Below are 19,824 nucleotides of genomic sequence, written 5' to 3'. Positions count from 1 at the left end.
TGTCCATGCCAGAAGAGCGTTGTCCGAGCCGGACGCTTGTGCTTTTTGTAGCCAGCTTCGGCGCTCCACGCTCGAACGGCGGGTCAAGTTTGTGCAGAAAGTGCTGGGAGAGGCTACCGTGTCACAACAAGACCCCATGCTCTCTGAGTCTATGAATCCGGTTTCGTCCGAGTCTGAAGAGGACGGAGGGGCCAAGGCTTCCACTTCCAGCTGGGCAGCCCCCGCTTCCAGCTGGGCAGACCATATGGAGTATGTGGACGGGTTAGCCGAAATGGTGCAGGACGCGGCGCCATCTCACTATCATCTCGAGGCTCAGGGTGATGATGACGTGCTAGACATCGGCCTGGAAGGTCACAGTCTTTCGGAAGACGATGACGACTTTTCCGCAGGCCAGTGTCCGTCTGCTGCCGCCGCCTCTCCTGTGGGTCAGGACGACACATCGTTCCTTTCCCTTTGCCGGCGTGCAGCTAATAAGCTAGATGTCGAGTGGCCAACCCCTGCTCCTGCTCAGAAGGTGTCCCGGTTCACTGGATTCTACCTTCCGATGGAGCCGGCTGCGGTTAAAAACCGCCTGCCCATGTTCCCAGATTTTGTCTCGGAGCTAACGTCGTCCTGGAACAAACCCTTGTCCACACGTGTTACAGTGCCTGGCTACGGGCAGTACGTGGACCTGGAGGGTGCCGACAAAGCGGGTCTGGTTAATTTACCACCAATGGAGGCGTCCTTGGCAGCTTACCTGGCACCATCATACAACCAGGGTGTGGGCGGCTCTGCCACCCTGCCCTCAAAACAATGCAGGTTTTCCGCATCCCAGTTGGAGAAGACCTATCGCGCTCAAGCAACCACTGCTCGTGCCCTGAGCTCGGCCACCATGCTTCAAACTTATCAAGCTATGTGCTTGTCCGAGCTAGGAGCTCAGATGCCTCCTGATAGCCATCTGACCCCCCTCTTAAATGAGATCAGAATCACTGCGGATTATATTCTTCGCACATCCCGCTGTGCGGCGCTCTCACTGGGGAGAGGGATGGCTTCCACACTGGTTGCTCAGAGACACCTATGGCTAACGCTTTCTGACGTCCCCGATAGGGACAGGGCCATATACTTGGACGAGCCAGTGTCTACAGATGGGCTTTTTGGTCAATCCCTTGATGCAATCCAAGCGAAGTTCGAGCTTAAGAAAAAGCAAACTGAAGCTCTTCGTTGCATCATTCCCAGACGTGACGCTAGGTCCAGGCCCAACATGAGCGCACGCAAGCCGGTGACAGCACCGGTGCCACCAAAGAGAGCAGCACCACCTGCAGCTCTCAACACTACAATTTCACAGCCGTCAAAAAAGCATACTCCCCGCCAGTCAGCTTGGAGTAAAGGCCCTCCTCTGGGTTTTCAACGAGATTTGACATCTCGAAAGAAAAAGCCTCAGTCATCCTAACGACGTGAGACGGCGTGACAGAAGAGAGGAATCAGAAGCAGGGAGACCTGATTGCTGCTCATTCGTTTATGCGAAAAAGACATCTCGTTTGTTCTGTTCAGGGTTCCAGCCCCAAGAGGCGCTGCGTTCCCCTAACACAGTCTCCCAAGCACAACACCCCAACACACACACTGTTTACACCTTCAGCCCCAGGTTTAAGTGGGTTAAATGTTTTTCAAAAAACGAGAGAAAATGTTCGGAATGTTTGTGTAACAGTTCCACATGTTTCAATAAAGAGTGCAATTCCCTTGCCAAAATATCAAAAGCAAAACATTGTGTGCCACAACGTGCACAACAGTCAAACGGAGCTGCTCCTCTCCGTTCCAGCAGAGGGCAGCACCTCCTTGCCAACAGTGCGTCAGGTCAGCTGTCTGGCTGCACACGTACCTCTGTGGCGTGCCTGTGCACTTTCCCCATGGTTGGAAAGGACCGTTGCTACGGGTTACCGGTTGCAGTTCCGGATAAGACCCCCCCGGTTCCAATCAGTTATAAACACAACTGTAGGATCCGAAGCAGCGAAAGTTCTGCGGGACGAAATAAACACGTTGTTGGCGAAAGGAGCAGTGCGTGTGGTTCCCACTTCGGAAGCAAACGGAGGTTGGTACAGCCGCTATTTTGTTGTTCCGAAGAAGGGAGGTGGGCTACGTCCCATCCTGGATTTAAGAGTGTTAAACAAGCACCTTCGCAAGTACAAGTTCAAAATGTTGACACTGAGACAACTTTTGAACGCTGTCAGCCCAGGCGATTGGTTTGCAACAATCGATCTGACGGATGCTTACTTTCACGTAGCAATACACCCAGAACACAGGCGTTTTCTGAGGTTTGCTTTCGAGGGAGTAGCGTACGAGTACCTGGTCCTACCCTTCGGTCTGTCGCTCGCCCCTCGCACATTTACGAAAATTGTGGAGGCAGCGCTAGCCCCTCTCAGAGAAAAGGGAATTCGCATTCTGGCTTATCTGGACGACTGGGCCTTAATAGCCAGTTCCAGAGAGCAAGCGGCGGAACAGCTGCCGCAGGTGCTGTCCCACATTCAAGCCCTGGGATTCTCAGTAAATTTTCAGAAAAGTTCACTGAACCCGAGTCAACAGTTCTCATTCCTGGGGCTGGAAATATGCTCCCTGTCAGCTCGAGCTTGTCTCTCAAAGCACCGTGTGACCGCGTTTCATCGGTGCCTCGCTCAGTTTCAGTTGGGGTGCAAACTGCGCTTCCGGACTGTTTTACAGCTGATGGGAATGATGGCCTCCATGATCGCAGTGGTGCCGCTCGGACTGTTAAAAATGCGTCCGATGCAGCGCTGGACACGCTCTCACCGGCTGTGCACGTCACGGCACCTGCACAGAAGGCTGACCATAACTGCTGCTTGCATGTCAGCCCTTCGGCCGTGGAGGGAGCCCGGACTGCTGTACCGTGGGTCTCCAATTGGCAGGGTGTCCTTTCGCAAAGTGTTGTCCACAGATGCCTCTCTGAAGGGGTGGGGGGCAATATGCGATGGCGTAGCGGTGAGGGGGGTCTGGACATTAACCCAATCAAAGCTCCACATAAACTACCTGGAGTTGCGGGCGGTCCTGCTGGCCCTGAGGCATTTTTGCAGGGTTCTGATGAACCAGCATGTTCTGATAAGGACAGACAACACCACTGTGGTGTCCTACATAAACAGACAGGGGGGCACTCATTCACTTCCCTTGCTGAAATTGTCTCACAAACTATTGCAGTGGTGCAGCGTTCATTTTCTGTCTGTCAGAGCAACTCATGTTCCTGGGCACCTGAATTTGGGGGCGGATCTGCTGTCCAGGGGAGGCCCACTGGTGAGGGAGTGGAGACTGCATCCATCCGTGGTTGCGCAGATTTGGCAACGGTTCGGCAAAGCTTCAGTGGATCTCTTTGCCACCAAAGCCAACACCCACTGCCCCCTATTCTTCTCCATGACGGATCACAGCGCTCCACTGGGAGTGGATGCCCTGGCTCACCCATGGCCCAATGTGCTTCTGTATGCATTTCCCCCAGTGGAAATGATTCTGCCAGTACTGGACAGAGTACGCAGATGGGGCCTATCCTTGATTCTGGTGGCCCCTCACTGGCCAGCAAAGTCATGGTATGCAGAAATAATCAGTTTGCTGGTAGCGGAGCCTTGGAAACTCCCCGCCCGCCGGGATCTCCTCTCCCAGGCAGGGGGGGAAGTATTTCATCCACACCCAGAACTGTGGATGCTGCATGCCTACCTGCTGAGAGGTCCAGCTTGTTAGCTAGAGGCCTTCCTTTAGATGTGGTTGCAACCATTCAGAGTTCCAGAGCAGCTTCCACGAGGGGTTTGTATGCATATAAATGGCGTATTTTTGAACAGTGGTGTCACAGCAAAAACATTTCCCCCTTCCAGTGCTCCATTGTGGATGTTTTGACATTCCTACAGGAGCTGGTGGATAAAGGTCTGTCTTTCTCCACAATCAAAGTTTATTTGGCTTCCATCTCTGCTTGTCATGTTGGCCTTGATGGAGGGACACCAGGTGCTCATCCCCTGGCTGTGCGTTTCTTAAAAGGGGTCCGTAGACTGAGACCAGGGATAAAATCTAGCGTTCCTTCCTGGAATCTCACTGTGGTCTTGGATGCTCTTTGTAGCACTCCATTTGAGCCCCTTGAGTTGGTTGATTTGAAATTTCTATCATACAAGACAGCTCTGCTTCTTGCTTTGGCAACTACAAAACGGGTTGGGGACCTGCATGCACTTTCAGTGCACCCCTCTTGTGTTCAGTTTTCAGCTGATGGTTTAAAGGTCACCTTAAGACCAAATGCTGCATATCTCCCTAAGGTGATTCCTTCGGATTACAGCACAATGACCATTGAGCTTTCTAGTTTTTATCCCCCCCCTTTTGCTTCTGAAGAGCAAGGAAGGCTGCATTTGCTGTGCCCAGTGCGTGCACTGCGTCTTTACATCAATCGCACTCAGAATGTGCGACTGTGTGATCAGCTGTTTGTGTGTTTTGCCAATCCAGCTAGAGGAAAGGCTCTGTCCAGACAGAGACTCTCTCATTGGGTCGTGGAGGCTATTTCTCTTGCTTACACCAGCAAGGGCCTCCCTTTACCTCATGGTGTGAGGGCACATTCAACCAGGGGGGTAGCGGCATCCTGGGCCCTTTTCAGAGGGGTCCCTGTGAGTAACATCTGCGCTGCAGCCAGCTGGTCTTCACCGCACACTTTTGTTCGGTTTTATCGTCTGGATGTGACAGCCCCTTCTGTGGCTCACTCTGTTCTTTCTGCTGGGTTGGAGGTTTCAAACTAACTCAGTGCATTTGTCAGGTTTGATGGCTGCTCCGCGGGGCGTGTATATATGTCCCATACTCTATGTGTTGTACCGAGTGAATCGACTGAAAGGGAACGTAATGTTATGCATATAACTACTGTTCCCTGAAGGAGAGGAACGAGGTACAACACCTTTTTCTGCCCCGCTGTTTCAGCTTGGCTCGGTGAAGAGCGGCCATCGAACTGAATAATGACTGTGATGGGGGCGTATTTATATGCGGGCGGGGCCTGCCGCCCGTCATCACACGTCATTTGCCTAAAGGCGTGATTAAAGGTGTCTTCAGTTAGGCCACGCGGGGGCGTGATATCCCATACTCTATGTGTTGTACCTCGTTCCTCTCCTTCAGGGAACAGTAGTTATATGCATAACATTACGTTTTGAATGAGAGCTGAGGAGGCGCACAGCGGACGGACGGGCGGAGCTTCCAGGGTGCTAACTGGGGCAGGCTGCTCATCATCCTCAGCAGACCTGCCTTTAGTATCCTCAAGTACAGAGATCTTTTGTCCGTCTCGGCATTATTGTTGACTAGTACAGTGTCAGTTTGACAGATGGAGACCGCGTTTCTCTTTGTTTATTGTTGCAGGCAGGGTGCAGTAGAACGCTTCCATGGGGCTTTGAAATAAGAGTAAAGTTCAAGTGTTTGATTCTGCTTCCCTCTAGTGGTCACTTGCGGTAAAACTCCTTTTTTATTTTCAGTTTGGTAGAAGCAAAACTACTACAGGTGCATCTCAGCAGAGGTTGGTATAGTCGAGTACTCAAAAATTGTTCTCAAATTTTCAGCAGAATTTTCCAAAAGTTTTATTTTTATCTGTTATTTTAATTGTCAAATGTTTCCTGTCACTGGATGTTATCTTTAAGTAGTTTATGACTGAGATGCAGCTTATCAGGGGACATTTAAATATCATCAGCTGTGCATCTGGTGTTAATCAGTTAATCATTTTCACGCTACATAAAACCCACAATAAACTCGAACATGTGTACCCAGAATAAGATCATTTCACTCTGGAAAAAGAACAGCTCAAAAATGTTGTAATAACAACACCGCAAACACCTTCTTGTGCTTTGTTTCTTAATAACATTTTTACTACTGTAACCTTATCTGTACTTATTTTAACAACTACAGATTACAAATTGTAGAAGCGCAGAAAAAAAAAATGAATTTAATTCATTTATTGTTTGGACATCAACATTTTTCTATATGACACAAATGTACACACAGTTCTGACAATCTTCAACAGATGCTTTGGAAAAAAACACCGGACTGGTATCGCTTAACTGCAATTTTCCCGTTTTACTCCAATAAAACTGCCTGAGGCGAAACAACGCTTGGCAGCGTAAAAATAATAATAAAAAAAACCAAAACAATCAAGCCATCATTTGACAGCAGCGTGTCTAAAATCACTCCCCAAATTTCAGCTGCCTTTCCTTTTCTGCCCCGTGCAGCTCCCTCGCTCGGTTCTTCAGATCCTCGGCTTTCTTCTCGTCCTTCTCCGTGCCGTCCCCGAGTTTGCACATCCGACTGGCGTTGGCGCACCCCCACACGTGTCCGAGTTCGCAAGCCCTGCTGGCGTACTTGAAGGCTTGACTCATGTTCGGCTGCAGCCCTTTGGCGTTGCCCTCGATGAACATGGCGCTGAGGTTGAAGCAGGAAGGAGCAAAGCCGCCGGCGCAGGCCTTCTCGTAGTACTCCCGGGCCAACGTGGCGTCGGGGCCGCCGTCCAGAGCTCGCCCGTCGTGGGCTAGCAGACCGACGTTATGGCAGGCGTCTATGGACTTCTTTCCTCCAGCGTTGCAGGAGCGCACGAAGCAGGAGTAGGCGGTTTTCAGACACTCGGTCACTCCACCTGGTGCACAGATTCAGCAGAGACTCACTAAGACGACAGAAATCTGTTGTAAGTCTAAACGCATTTAAAGTCTAAAAATGTAATTTGAAATCACATTAATTTAAAACAGTAAATGCAGCTATATTTGAACAGAAAAACAGTCCATACACATCCCACGGTTCATTTTTAGAGATTTTATGTGTTAAAGATGAATTAAATCGTTGTATCTTTAATAGGATTAGGATCAGGAATACATTAGGAATTTATTAACTTAAGAATATATATGTACAACAGCCAGAAGTCTGATTCATACTTGGGTACCAAAAGGAAAAGAAATTAAAAAAAAGCATCCAGAGGAACTTGTTCCTCATCATCTTACTTATTGGTTTACTCTATGAGAAAGACCTGCTGGGAAGGTGTTACTGCACTTTTGTTTTACAAGAATTTATAAACAAAATATTTAAGACAAAATACTTTAACTATTGCTTACAACAACGAAAGGCCAGCTAACAAAACCAAAAGAAAAGTTTTCGTTGAAATGTTGAAGCAAAAATAAATCTATTTCAAACACTGACATGAAAAAAAAAAAGTTGAAAAATCATTGCTGGTGAGAGAGAAGGGACGCCCGCTTTCAGTTCTAGGGTTTTTACATGTCAGGGCAGAAATGTTATCTAAAAAAACTGTTTGAAAACAATTCTGGCTAAGTTTATTTGTTGGACTGATGGCCTCATGTCTGACACACGGAGTGGTTCGAGGTCAACTCAGTAGCTGCAAGCTGAGCCCAAATCATAACACCTCCACCACCATACGTCACAGTTGCTGTCCAGGGTTTTTCTACGATGCCATGTAGAGTTTTTAATGTGACTGATTGGAAATCAAGTGATTGTCTTTGATTAGACGCTATGTTTGCTAATGACAGTGTTGACTCTGTAGGATGTTTTTACACGTTTGAGGCAGTAATTAAGTAACTTTAGAGCCTGATTAAGGCCATGTGATTGAAAGATGGCAGAAATAAGAGTGAGGGCGCTCTTTCTTTCCTTCCGAAAAAGCGGACTGTTCACATACCTTTGCCGGTGATATGGTAGGCTCCGAGTTTGTAGCAGCTCTCCGAGTGTCCGTTTGTGTCACAGTTGTGTTTCAGGACTTGTGCTGCAGAATCGTAGTTTTTCTTCACGCCATCCAAATAGTCTGCTAGCCTCTGGCACCCTAAGGAGACGCATCAGAAAGTTAGTGACACAGAGGCAAACATAACAGCATGTCATCACAAAGTAGCATTAAACTAAAACTATGATTCTATGACTCAAACATTTTTATATATGATTTAAATGCATGTTGTTTGTTCTTTATGTGTCCATTTTATCTTAGATTTATTCTCCATCTCTACTTTCTTTAAAAACCTACACTGTTATTGAGATATAACTCAAAATGACTCAAAACTTAAAACAACAGTATGCTATAACTTACAGTAAAATACGTCAACAACAAAATAAAGTAACTTGGAATGACAGAAAAGAATAACTTAAAATAAACTTAAAACTGTGTAAATTAAATAAAATAAATAACATTGCAAAAAATGAAAAGAACGACATAAGAATATAAAAGGCATAACTTTAAATAACATTAAACAGCCTTATCTCACAGCATTACATAACAACATAGCCGTATAAAATGCTACAGTTTTATATCACAGAATAACGTGAAACAACATAAAATAGCAAAGCTTAAGGCAGTCTGCTTAACAACACTTGAGGGTCCGTGTTTCGGCACCGCTGGTCTGTGAACAGCTCAGGGTTGTGGTTACCTTCAGGGTCCTTCTCCTTGTAACACTGGTAACTGTACTCCACTCCCAGGTTGTCCAAGAACTGCTTCACCTCCTTCTCATCCTCAAAGTTTATAAGTCCAGCCATGACTCAACTTCTGCCAAGTCCGCAGCACAGCAGAAACATGAGCTGGAGCTGAGCAACAAAACTAGCTGTGTGAGTGCTGCCAAAGCTTCTCCTGCATGTGGACCCGGTCTGGTTCTGTTAGCACCAAAGCTGTCAGCTACCTTCCCTCGTGTGCTGCTTAACCTCTAAAAAACCGAGGAGCATTAGCTCTTTCGTAATCGTTCTGTGCGGGCTTCCGTAGCGCCGCCTCCTCTCCTAATGTACTTCCTGTGTTGTGACCTTTGTTTACTGTCTGTCTCTTCGCTTCAGCCAGAGGGGGAAAAAAAAACAGACGTCGCTCGCAGTGAAAACGTCGCTCCTATCTAGTTCTTCATTTCGCAGGTTTTCTGTCGCTGCGGTGCTTGGTCGACATGAACTCCGCCACCTCCGGCGGCTTCGGGTGTTTTAGCAGCGGGGGAGGTTTCTCAGCTCAGTGGCAACAACAAGTAAGCTAGCTGCTGGGTTCAGGCTTATCGCTCGTCCTACCTTCTCTGCTGTCCCTCCGCTTCGCTCAGCTCTGTGTCAGAGCAGGCAGGTGAAAAAGAAACTGAAAAGCTCTGATACAGACAGAAAACAGGCGAAGCTGCATTTCTTCTGGCTCTTTCTGACGCCAGCCCTCTGCTGCTTTTAAGCTACAACTATCCTCTTTATTTTCTCTTTTACACACTATGGCTATGGCTTCTCTGTTTTTAAACACGGTAGGTTGTAATTTTACTTATTTATTTTGCCAGTATGTTTTTTTTTTTCCTCCTTCATTTGGAAAAATGACAGATAAACAAAAACACCTCTGCTTTGGTGTCCAGGATGACGCCTCCCCGGCGGCTCTGACAGACCTGTGCCTCACCTACGTGAGCCAGAACCTGGAGTGTTTCTGCGTGAAGCTGCCTGACGGCTCCCTGTGCTTCAGGGAGACTGTGCTCTTCCCTCAGGAGCTGGCAGACCAGCTTCTGGCCAAGATGGCCACTGAAGGTAAGCCTAACCTCTACGGATAAGGGGATGCGTGCATGTCCTGGGAATCTGGGATAAATAGGTCAGTGAGAATTTGATGATTCTTAATAAGTGGAAGCAAAAAGCCTAAAGGCACTCATTTCCATCTCAGTGTTGTTTCTTGTTTGTTTCTTTGCTGTGAAGAAATAATGTTCTCCAATACATGCTTTTTTTTTTATTTGCATCTACTGATATCAATGTTTTTTTTTATTATTCTTTACTTTCCGTATGGCTTTTCTTGTTTAATTAAGTTAACTTTTAAATCATTTCTCATTTGTCAACACTCCATCAACATTTTCACATTTTAATCATGTTACAGCTACACAGTTGTGCAGAGTCAAAGTAACACACTATTGTGAAGATGAAGAATTATAAGTCTGTTGTTGAGAGTATCATCTCAGAACAGCATCAGAGCCACGGACATAAAAAGGCTGACTTAAATCTGTTTTAAATTTTAATTTTTAAAAAAAAAATCAGTCTGATTTAAAAAAATAAATAAATAAAAAAAGGCTGGGTCAGTTAGAAAGGTGATTTTTACTCCCATGTAACACTTATGTGATACTTTGTGTTAATTTATCAGATAAGAAACCTACTTCACAGGGAGACCTCAGCTAAAATACACACCTTTTATGTCAGTTGAAATTTAATTAATTAGAAAAAATATATAATACACTGACTGCTTTAGATTATTGAATTTTACTCAATCTTTTGGTCATGTTAACAGGCTTCTGAATCGAAACGGAAGGTTTTTGTCGTGTTTAACTATCGGCTCTGACATTTCGCTGTTACCTCCTCATGTAGGCTGTATCTGTTCCTCAAATAAAAACAACAATGAAATGTTGAGAAACTGTGACTGATGGTGCTTCATTCCCCTCCAGGCCTCCTGAACGACAGCACCGTGGGGGTGTTCAGGAACTGTCAGTACCTGCGGCTGAGACGAGCCTGCATCCGCACGGCCCGGATCTCTGCCGAGGCGTTCCAGAAAGCCCTCTGCCCACACAGACTGCTGGAGCTGGACGCCGCAAGGGTCAACGCGGACCTCACCATTCCTGACATCCTGCAGGGATTGGCTACCAACAAATACTGTCAGGTAAAATAAAGGGGGAGGTGTCACCTGCTAGGAAATCCTTTCTTCGTACAACTTGAAGTCAATCTGAAAATGTTGTGGTTTTATTTTTTATTTTTCTCTCTCTCTCCCTGCAGGAGTCTCTCCAGCGGTTAATCTTGACCGGACTCACCATGGCCTCTCTGGAGGAACCGAGCTGGTACCGTTTCAGCGCCCTGCGCGGCCTGCGCTCTCTGTCCCTAGCTAACGTGGAGTTCTACGACTCCGGCCTCGTCGACGTCTGCTCGCTGCCTCGGCTGGAGAGCCTGGATCTCTCCAACACGTCGGTGACCAACCTGAGCCCGCTGCTGGGCCTGAAGGAGCGCCTGCGCTCGCTGACGCTGCACCAGCTGAAGAGGCTGGAGATGAGCACGGCTCAGCTGCTGGGAGTCATAGGCCAGCTGAATGTGCTGCAGGTTGGTAGCCGTCATTCCGGTGTCGATGGGAAATGCACATTTGCAGCGGCAGAGAGAGAACTCACGCTTGTGCTCAACGCAGCACCTGGACATCAGCGACGACAAGCAGTTTACCTCCGACGTGGCCTGTCAGCTGCTGGCGCAGCGGGGGATCCTTCCTGCTCTCGTTTCCCTGGACGTCTCGGGGAGGAAACAGGTGGGTTTTCTTTATCAGGGCCGAGACGATTAATCGCGATGAATTGTTTATTGAAATAATCGTCAACTAATTTAGTAATTGATTAATCATTAACACAGACCAAAAAAAAAGAAAAAAAAGGGCAATTTGTTAAAAGAACATTGTGAGCGCAGTAATTAAGACAAAATTATACAAAAAATAGATATATTTTGCATTTGAGATAAAAATAAATAAGCTTTGTATGTAGAGACGTTTTACCCAGAACTCCTGAAATGGAAAAGTTTCCGCTTCACACAGTTCAAATTCTGGAAAAGAAATTTAAAAATAATTTCCTGTTAAGCACCTTTTGCTATCTGGTTATTAATTAGTTAATCAATACAATAATATAACAAATCAGTCCTACGCTGTATTGATAAGTCCAGTAGAAAAACCTGAGTTTTTACATGTTGATGTCAGAAGTATTTTTTAGCTGCAGGTGCAACCTTTTTTTTTACAAATGATCAGTCGTTCACAAAAGGAATGCTGTTATTGTATTTGACTCAAAAAAATGTTTGCTTTGTTATTAAAAGCATCTTCTAATGTATTTTAATGTACTAAAAAGGTTTGAGCGGATAAATCTGCAGAATGTGCCAATTTTTTTTTCCAGATTATTCTTTATAATATTTGATATATTAGTGTATTACTAAAGTATAATCGATTAGTAAAAGTGTATAAGCTCCATCTTCATTTGTTGCAGGTGTCTGATAAAGCCGTCAGGGCGTTTGTCGAAGAGAGGCCCGGGATGACCTTTGTGGGCCTTTTGGCCACAGACGCCGGCTTTTCAGACTTCCTCTCCGGAGAAGGAAATCTTAAGGTAGGAACGGACGCACAAGAATTAACGTGGAAACAAAGCGGAGGATTTTAGGTCCGCTGAGGCTTTTGCTGCATGGACACAGGTAACAGGAGAAGCCAACGAGACTCAGATCTGCGAGGCGTTGCGGCGATACAGCGAGAGGGAGGGATTCGTCAGGGAAGCTCTGTTCCATCTGTTCAGCCTGACTCACGTCATGGAGAAACCACGGCCTGATATTCTAAAGGTAAATAGTTCCCTCTAAATAATGCGGAAGGAAAAAAAACAAAAAACAATTGGGTTTTGCCATGGATGACAAACAACAAAACATTGTATCTGTTGTTTCTAAGCAACCTTCAGACGGTTTCTCTTGACTTTCTGTGCAGCTCGTAGTTCTGGGCATGAAGAATCACCCGGCCACTCTAAACGTCCAGCTGGCCGCCAGTGCTTGTGTGTTCAACCTGACAAAGCAGGACCTGGCAGCAGGGATGCCGGTCCGGCTGCTGAGTACCGTCACCCAGCTCCTCCTGGAGGCCATGAGGACGTTCCCCAACCACCAACAGGTAAAAATGTCAGGAGTCCTTCGTTGTTGCTCCGTCATAAAGTGCACATGTGTTTGAGGAACCTTCTGCATGAGTCTGTGTGGATGTTTGCAATCACTCTTTACCCCGTTTCTCTTTTTCTGCAACAAATAGCAGTGAAGGCAGAAGGTGTTTTTATCTGTTTAATGCTTGCTACATTTTATGTTTTCACTGAATTCGGAGTGATTTTTATAACTTCTCTTTCATTTGCTTAATAACACTCCTGCTAAGGATCAGCATGGAGTTGCCACCCTTTCGGCACCAAATGTAATTTACATGAAATGCAGCAGAAGTCAAAACGCAGCCAACAAAAAGCCCAGAGAAAGTCCAGGACAGGGCCGCATTTAGATGAATCTGGAGCCAGTTTTGGTTCCCTATCCACTAAAAATATATTTTACGCATGGAAATTGCAACATACTGGTTGGTAGACCAACACATTGGTGGGTACAAATATTGTTGGTTTAAAACGTCTGGTAGGCTGCTACATGCTTAAGGATGTTCTATAATTACATTATCTTCAAATTCTGTTGATTTAATGACCTATGTTTTTTATAAAAATGCACCAATATCAAAACACCTTACTTGATGTAGGTCTATGAGTTTGCTTGCAAAATATGCATCTGTAAAAAATAAAAATAAAAAAATCTTTGGGTCCCCCAAACACTTGAGTAAGCAGTTTTCAAAATCTAGCCCCGGTCGTAGAAAATGATTTTCAGTACGGTGGAAGATGAGATCCATTTACTTCACTTTCATACATTTCTTAAACCGATTGTGGAAGGTGACAGGTGGGAAATTAACAATTAAATTTGAGATGCTTTCCTTGCAGATTTATTGTCTTTATTCTCCCGGTTTGGGATATATTGTTTGTTTCAGAACAACTCGACGTGATTGTAAGGAGCATTTTTGCTGCTCTCTTTCTAGAACAAAATTTGACACGGCAAAAATCTTTGTTTGAACACTGTGGGCTTTTCTGATCACACACTCGGCAGGAACATAAGCGATCCATCTGGGACTCACAGAGCGGAGGGATTCTTTGCCACTGCGCTTTCCTGAGCAGAAAACCATTATATTAGAGCCTCATTTATCAGCAGCTATCTTAAATGATTATATCAATACCTCATACATCAAGAAGTGCCCGAAGAATAATAAGAAAACGATCCGCAGGCGGAAACAGAGAGAGGTTAGATCATCACTTATTTTGTCCAACCTGTCATTGTGTTTAAACATGTACGCACTGAACGATCAAAGCTCTGTTTTCGGGAATCTGTGTGCGCCTTAGCGACGTGCTGGGAGTGGAACAGAGAGCGAGACCTTGTGGGACTAGCACCGTCGTTCTGAATAAATTGGCGACGGAGAGAAGTAGCTTTGTGATCTCTCATGAACAGATATGCAGAACCAGGTCTAACACGCAGATTTTAGCTTATCTGAACTTGAACAAGAGTGTTGATTGTCACGACTTCATTTTCCACCGTCTTTGTCAAATTTGAGTTTTTATGGAAGTGGGGGAAACGTGCTGCAGCTTTCTGTAGGCCAGCTGTGTGGCAGTGTGCAGGTGGGGTAGCGATGCCATACTCTGCTCCAGACAGTTGTACAAACCTCTGGCACTTTTATTTTCTTATTTATAAAAGGAATTATTTGTTTATTTGCATCTTTTAATGTATTTCTAATATTACACAAAAAGGCTTAAATGGTTAAATTTTTCTTAAGTGGACAATTTATCCAATTAATTGTCAGAATAATCAATTGACTGGCCGATCACTAAAATAATCACTAGTTCTGGCTGTGTAATGTACATTAGACATCACTTGTCTGAATTTGTAGCAGTAATAGTTGTCACCTGTGTGGTTCTGTCCCGGAAAAAACACCAGAACATGGAAAAACTAAATGGTGTAAATCTGAAACTGTAACTGCAAACGCGTGTTGTGACATCTTAAAATTTGAATGGAGGAACTGTCAGCAATCAGAGTTTTTAGCTTCCCTTTTCTTGTTCTGTTTTAATCTTTTTACAACCAAATTTTTGGATATAAGTGGAACTTTTTTGGCAACAACATGAAGATGTGTTTTTTTTTTATGTTTTGTTTTTACCAGTTCTGAAATGTCTGTTGTTTTTTTTTCTCTTTTTGTAGCTGCAGAAAAACTGCCTGCTGTCTCTGTGCAGCGATCGCATCTTACAAGAGGTTCCATTCAACAGGTGAGAACCAGATCTTCTTACTGTCTCTAAATGACTCGCATCCCACTATTTAACATCGTCGGGCAAAGTCTGGATTGTGAGTCGTCGTGCATTTCTGTTCACAAGGTTCGAAGCAGCCAAGCTGGTCATGCAGTGGCTCTGCAACCACGAAGACCAGAACATGCAGAGGATGGCTGTGGCTATCATCTCCATCCTGGCTGCTAAGGTACACGTTGTCTGGCTCACAGTCTCCTCTGCATTCCAGATCTTTTTCACAGTCGTGTTTGCTCTTTGCAGCTGTCCACCGAACAGACCGCCCAGCTGGGAGCAGAGCTGTTCATCGTGAAGGTACGACTCCTCTCACGACTGGAAAAATAGTCACAGGTTTACCGTAAAAGTCGACAACTTTAGACTAAATACACACGCTCTCTCTCCCCGGCTTGCAGCAACTGCTTCACATTGTGCGTCAGAAGGCAAACCAGAATGTCGTGGATGCGACGCTGAAGTTTACGCTGAGCGCGCTCTGGAACCTCACAGATGAATCGCCGACGACCTGCCGACATTTTATTGAGAACCAAGGCTTGGATCTGTTCATTAAAGTGCTGGAGGTACACAGAAGAATTAAAAATAAGGCTCTGCATGCTGATTCCTAACCGGAGTTAATCATCATTAGCAGCGCATAGTACATTTGCATATCACTGTAGGGCATTGTGACTCACTTTTATTTTTCTTCCCTCCCCTCTGCCATCGCTGCAGTCTTTCCCCAATGAATCTTCCATCCAGCAGAAGGTGCTAGGTCTTCTGGTATGTTTACTGACCTTTTCCTGCCCTTCCGAAAAAATACTCTAGTTTGCTTGACCGCCCAAATTAAGGCCTCGACATTCCCTTTTCGCCCTCTGCCGTGCAGAACAACATAGCAGAAGTCAGGGAGCTGCACGGCGAGCTGATGGTGCAGAGCTTTCTGGACCACATCAGTGCTCTGCTGCACAGCCCCGAGGTGGAGGTCAGCTACTTCGCCGCCGGGATCCTAGCACACCTGACGTCACGAGGCGAGGAGGCCTGGACGCTCGGCCCGGCTCTGCGGGGTTCGCTGCTCAAGCAGCTGGTAGGAGTTCAGGAGAACCTCTTCAAAGTGGTGGATGTAAAACATGCGCAGCACCGTGGTCATTTATGTGTCCACCTTTTCTAGCACGCTGTCATTATGAAGTGGCCCCCTCCGGAGTGTGAAATGGTGGCCTACAGGTGAGCTGCAGATGTGGAGATTTTGTACAGTGCATCCTTGAAAACATTTAAATTCATCTATCTGAAATTAAGGCCTTAAAATATCTTAAATTCATAAAAAAAAAAAAAAAAATTAAGTTTACCTTACATACATTAATTACAGTTCATGCTATTTACTCTCATATATTCTATGCAGTTTATTTGTCTTTTGAGACTTTTCTATCAGGCAAACATTTGAGTCGCACTCAGAAACTTCATTACGTTTTGTGATTTGAGGTGGTTGAGGCTACCACTAACTAGCTGCTAACAAAACCTTCATAGCTAGCTAGCTTCTTATCATGCATCATTGGTAAATGTTAATTATCAGTTGACCCAACGACTTTCGTCTTTGCCATTGGACAACTTATATTGCAAACCTGTTTGATGGGCAAAAAAAGCCTGGCACTACTATATGAAATATGACATTTTCTTTCGCACATTTCTGTCATGAAACAGTCTTAAATTTCATTCATAATGGTTTTAAAAAGGTCTTAAATCTGAGTTGGTGAAACCTGCACCAACTGTCACGATAAAAAGTAGACATTATTGCTACTGTGGCTGTTTAGTAAATCTTTACAGCTTGTGAGAAAAGTTTAAAGTGAACTTGTCCTTCTCTTGTTCTTCAGGTCTTTTAACCCGTTCTTTCCCCTGCTGGAGTGTTTTCACACACCTGGCGTCCAGCTGTGGGCAGCCTGGGCCATGCAACATGTGTGCAGCAAAAATGGTGAGAATTGAACACTTTTAAGTAACGTTTCTTATACATCTGTTTTTTCTGCAGTGATGTACTGTATTGTAAACGGTCTTTTTCTGTGTTCAATACACGCGCACATTATGTACATTTGTAGAAAAGTCATCAGACTCAGTTGCACGTCCTTTGGATCGCGAGTCCAATACTTTTATTTCGAATAAGTGGATAGTATTTTCTGTTATAGTCTTGTGCTGTATGTTATTATTGTTATTTTTAACACTAAGAATTTTTAAACATCATGTTGCTGTTGCACCTTAATTTCCCTTGTGCAAGACAATAAAGGCTGTTATTGTGTTATTCTGATAAAAGTAAAGGTATTGATAATCCTTGAAGTTTTTAGATATGTGAGTTTTTGTCAAGATTTGAAAGTTCAACGACGTTTTTTTTTTTATGCGTCCTGCCTAAATAGATTGGTTAAAAGTTGGCTTACGCACACCCCAAACTCAAGACTGGAAACAAATATCTGCCACACTTTTCAGATTTTTATCAGTGAATACTATGAAAAACCTTGCATCCAATTCTTCACACCACCCCGCTCACCTCTCCGATGTCACTTTGCCACTTTGCTGTAGCGTCTCGCTACTGCTGCATGCTGTTGGAGGAGGGCGGCTTGGACCAGCTTGAGCGCGTCCACACGCACCCACAGACCCACAAAGACGTGAAACTGCTGGCCGAAAGCATCCTGGAGAGCCTGCAGCGACACAGAGCGCGCACCGGCCAGCCCGCGCACACAAGTCGACGTCCGCCCGCGCAGTAACAGGTGAAGAACACTTAAAAAAATAAAATGAAATAAAAAGCTTACAGCTTCAGAGACGTCTCATCCTCTCGGGTCTTCCCTTTCAGGAAACGGTGAGCCCTGATGAAGAAGGGGAGCTGGAACGTGGTCTTGTCACGGAAAAGGGAGTCGTGTGAGAGCAGAGCGCATGCGTGGGCGATTGCGATGCCTGTCGCGCAACGCAAACGCTCACGGATGCTTCTGAAGAAAACAGGAGCAAAAGACAGAGAAAACGCAAACGTTTGCACATTCTAAACCTTATTTATTTCCTTTGTGTTCATTTCAAGACCGAAATATTTTGAGCCCAGCGATGGGGGTGGGCTGTGGGGGGGGATTGAAATTCTGATAAGCTGGGTTTTGTATTTGTGCTCGCCCTCGTTCGCCCGAGCACTCGGATGTTTGTCGCTCCAGAAAACGCTGAGGTGCGTTGAACCCCAAAATGACTGACTTGAGCTGTAGGAGGGAGCTTTCGATGGCTCCAGCTGTGTTGCCAACTTCTTTATTGTCTGAAATGGGGGGTAAAACTTTATATATATGCATGACACTGCTGAGAGCTCAAGCATGCTGGTGTGAATGCTCGTACTATTGGTTTTAATAAACGCCTGCACGCTTGACTATAGCGGAGCTCCAAGCACTAAAATCATGCCTCTGCGTCTGCAGCGCCCACTTTATCTACCTGCTAAAGGGGAACTTGATACGGATGTGCTCGAAGGGTCTAAATGTTCCACAAAATTACTGAGAATTTCTAGTAAGTTGATATTTTCTAAACTCGTTTGAGCAACAAATCAGTTTCAAAACTCAGAAGCAAATTTTATTGGAATATTTAGCCCATCATGTCTGTTTGTTTTTGTGCTAGTGTATTCTTCTGGACACAAATGCTAATAACGACCTGGGCAGAATAGGCGTCATCAGTTTTTCTCCTTGGGAAACGCCTGTATATACGTTTACGTTCTGCACCGCTTCCCAACATGCCGGTCTGAAGGAGCTGCATTTTCTATACAGTGTAATATATAACGAGGCCAAAATAGTTCTCTGCCAAGGAGGATTTCAGTTTTTGCATGCAGTTTTATTCAGATATTGTTTTGTTTTTTTCCCCCCCCAACATAAATAGGAATCATGTCGAAGAGGAAAAACTGCTGACTGTGACGCCACACCATGTTGGATGCCTTTGCTGTCCTCAGGGTTCCCATACAGATGCTTGTTTTGTCCATGCAGCTTTAAATCTGAAACATTTTTTAATCGTATCACAGGATCACAGAGTTGAGGTTCAGCATTGTGGCAGCGGCCATTTGCAGCAGCTTATTTTAAAATCTCTCAAACAAAATACCTTGCTGAAGTATTTGAATTTTTAAAAGTGTTTTTCCATTACAACTTAATGAGTACCACTTCTAATTTTTTTTTTTGTTGAGATAGTTACTTCGTGTTTGTCTATCACAGAATTTAAATAAAATTATTTGAGGTTTGTGGCTAAATGAATGAAAAATAGTTGCTGCTAAATGCAGTTTTTTTGTTCTCACTTAATTTATTAGTAGTTTAGGAACCACTGCTTTAGATGCACAAACATTTTCTATACTCAAATGTTTTTTTAAATGCTTATCCACTTTGAATAATATGAGTTACTTGCATGTCCAGACTGCATAGGAACCCTGAGGCCAGACGCTGCCACTTTAATTATTCACTTCCTAGTTTCTCACCTTGCATTTTCTGTGCAAGTCACAACCTCCGTTTTACAAACTGCGGTTAAAATCGGAGATGCCATGAAGGACAGGTCAGTTTGCATACATAACAAGGTGAACTATGATCATAGGTCCAGAAACCAAAAATAACATAAGTCAGTCGGCGAAGCTTACCTACTGTACACCGCCTCATCTGCTCAGTGAGTTGTGGCCTTATGGTTTTGTTAAATTTGTCATGTACCGTTTGTTATGCATCCAACTGGGACTGGATTATGAGTTTTAATAAGGATTTCTGTCGCTTCAGTTGAATCCGGCTGTTTCGTCCATTGCTCAGATTTAAAGCCAGTTTTAGTTTTCTTACGATTTATTTCAACTAGAAATGGAAAGAGGTAAAAATGAAAAAAAAAATCGTACGTATGCCAAGACTGTGCCATACTGCTGCTCAGTCATGTTTTAAAGTATGAAAATAAAGAATGTATGTTGCCATACAAACTGTTTTTTTTTAGTCCGTTCAAAAGATCATGAGCTTTTATAACACAATAAAAACATGGCCTGTAAGAGCAGTTTTCATAAAATGTAGGTACAGACTAT

General features: G+C 44.7%; 2 protein-coding genes across 3 annotated transcripts; one reads left to right on the top strand and one right to left on the bottom strand.

Annotated features, from left to right (window-relative positions):
* Positions 1 to 5,918: 5,918 nt before the first annotated feature.
* Positions 5,919 to 8,660, bottom strand: coa7 (cytochrome c oxidase assembly factor 7). Its single transcript, XM_008407317.3, has 3 exons — positions 8,388 to 8,660; positions 7,652 to 7,792; positions 5,919 to 6,607 (listed from the first exon to the last, which is right to left on the bottom strand). Exons 1-3 carry the CDS (start codon positions 8,491 to 8,493, stop codon positions 6,162 to 6,164), a joined length of 693 nt encoding a protein of 230 aa, XP_008405539.1. The 5' UTR covers positions 8,494 to 8,660; the 3' UTR covers positions 5,919 to 6,161.
* Positions 8,661 to 8,731: 71 nt separating this feature from the next.
* On the top strand, positions 8,732 to 19,725 carry zyg11 (zyg-11 family member, cell cycle regulator). Of its 2 annotated transcripts, none has more exons than XM_008407314.3 (18): positions 8,732 to 8,957; positions 9,315 to 9,480; positions 10,377 to 10,588; positions 10,702 to 11,019; positions 11,102 to 11,215; positions 11,931 to 12,047; positions 12,130 to 12,270; positions 12,410 to 12,586; positions 14,731 to 14,795; positions 14,901 to 15,000; positions 15,072 to 15,122; positions 15,221 to 15,382; positions 15,531 to 15,578; positions 15,682 to 15,879; positions 15,964 to 16,016; positions 16,661 to 16,758; positions 17,355 to 17,542; positions 17,626 to 19,725. In XM_008407314.3, exons 1-17 carry the CDS (start codon positions 8,883 to 8,885, stop codon positions 17,537 to 17,539), a joined length of 2,280 nt encoding a protein of 759 aa, XP_008405536.1. In that variant the 5' UTR covers positions 8,732 to 8,882; the 3' UTR covers positions 17,540 to 17,542; positions 17,626 to 19,725. The 2 variants fall into 2 exon arrangements, with proteins under 2 accessions (XP_008405536.1, XP_008405537.1); XM_008407315.3 differs by having other exon boundaries at positions 8,758 to 9,209.
* Positions 19,726 to 19,824: the final 99 nt, after the last annotated feature.

This window comes from Poecilia reticulata, chromosome 4, assembly GCF_904066995.2.
Source record: "Poecilia reticulata chromosome 4, P_reticulata-male-v2, whole genome shotgun sequence".
In the NCBI taxonomy this organism is placed as follows: domain Eukaryota; kingdom Metazoa; phylum Chordata; class Actinopteri; order Cyprinodontiformes; family Poeciliidae; genus Poecilia; species Poecilia reticulata.
This window is presented reverse-complemented; position numbering and strand designations above follow the sequence as displayed.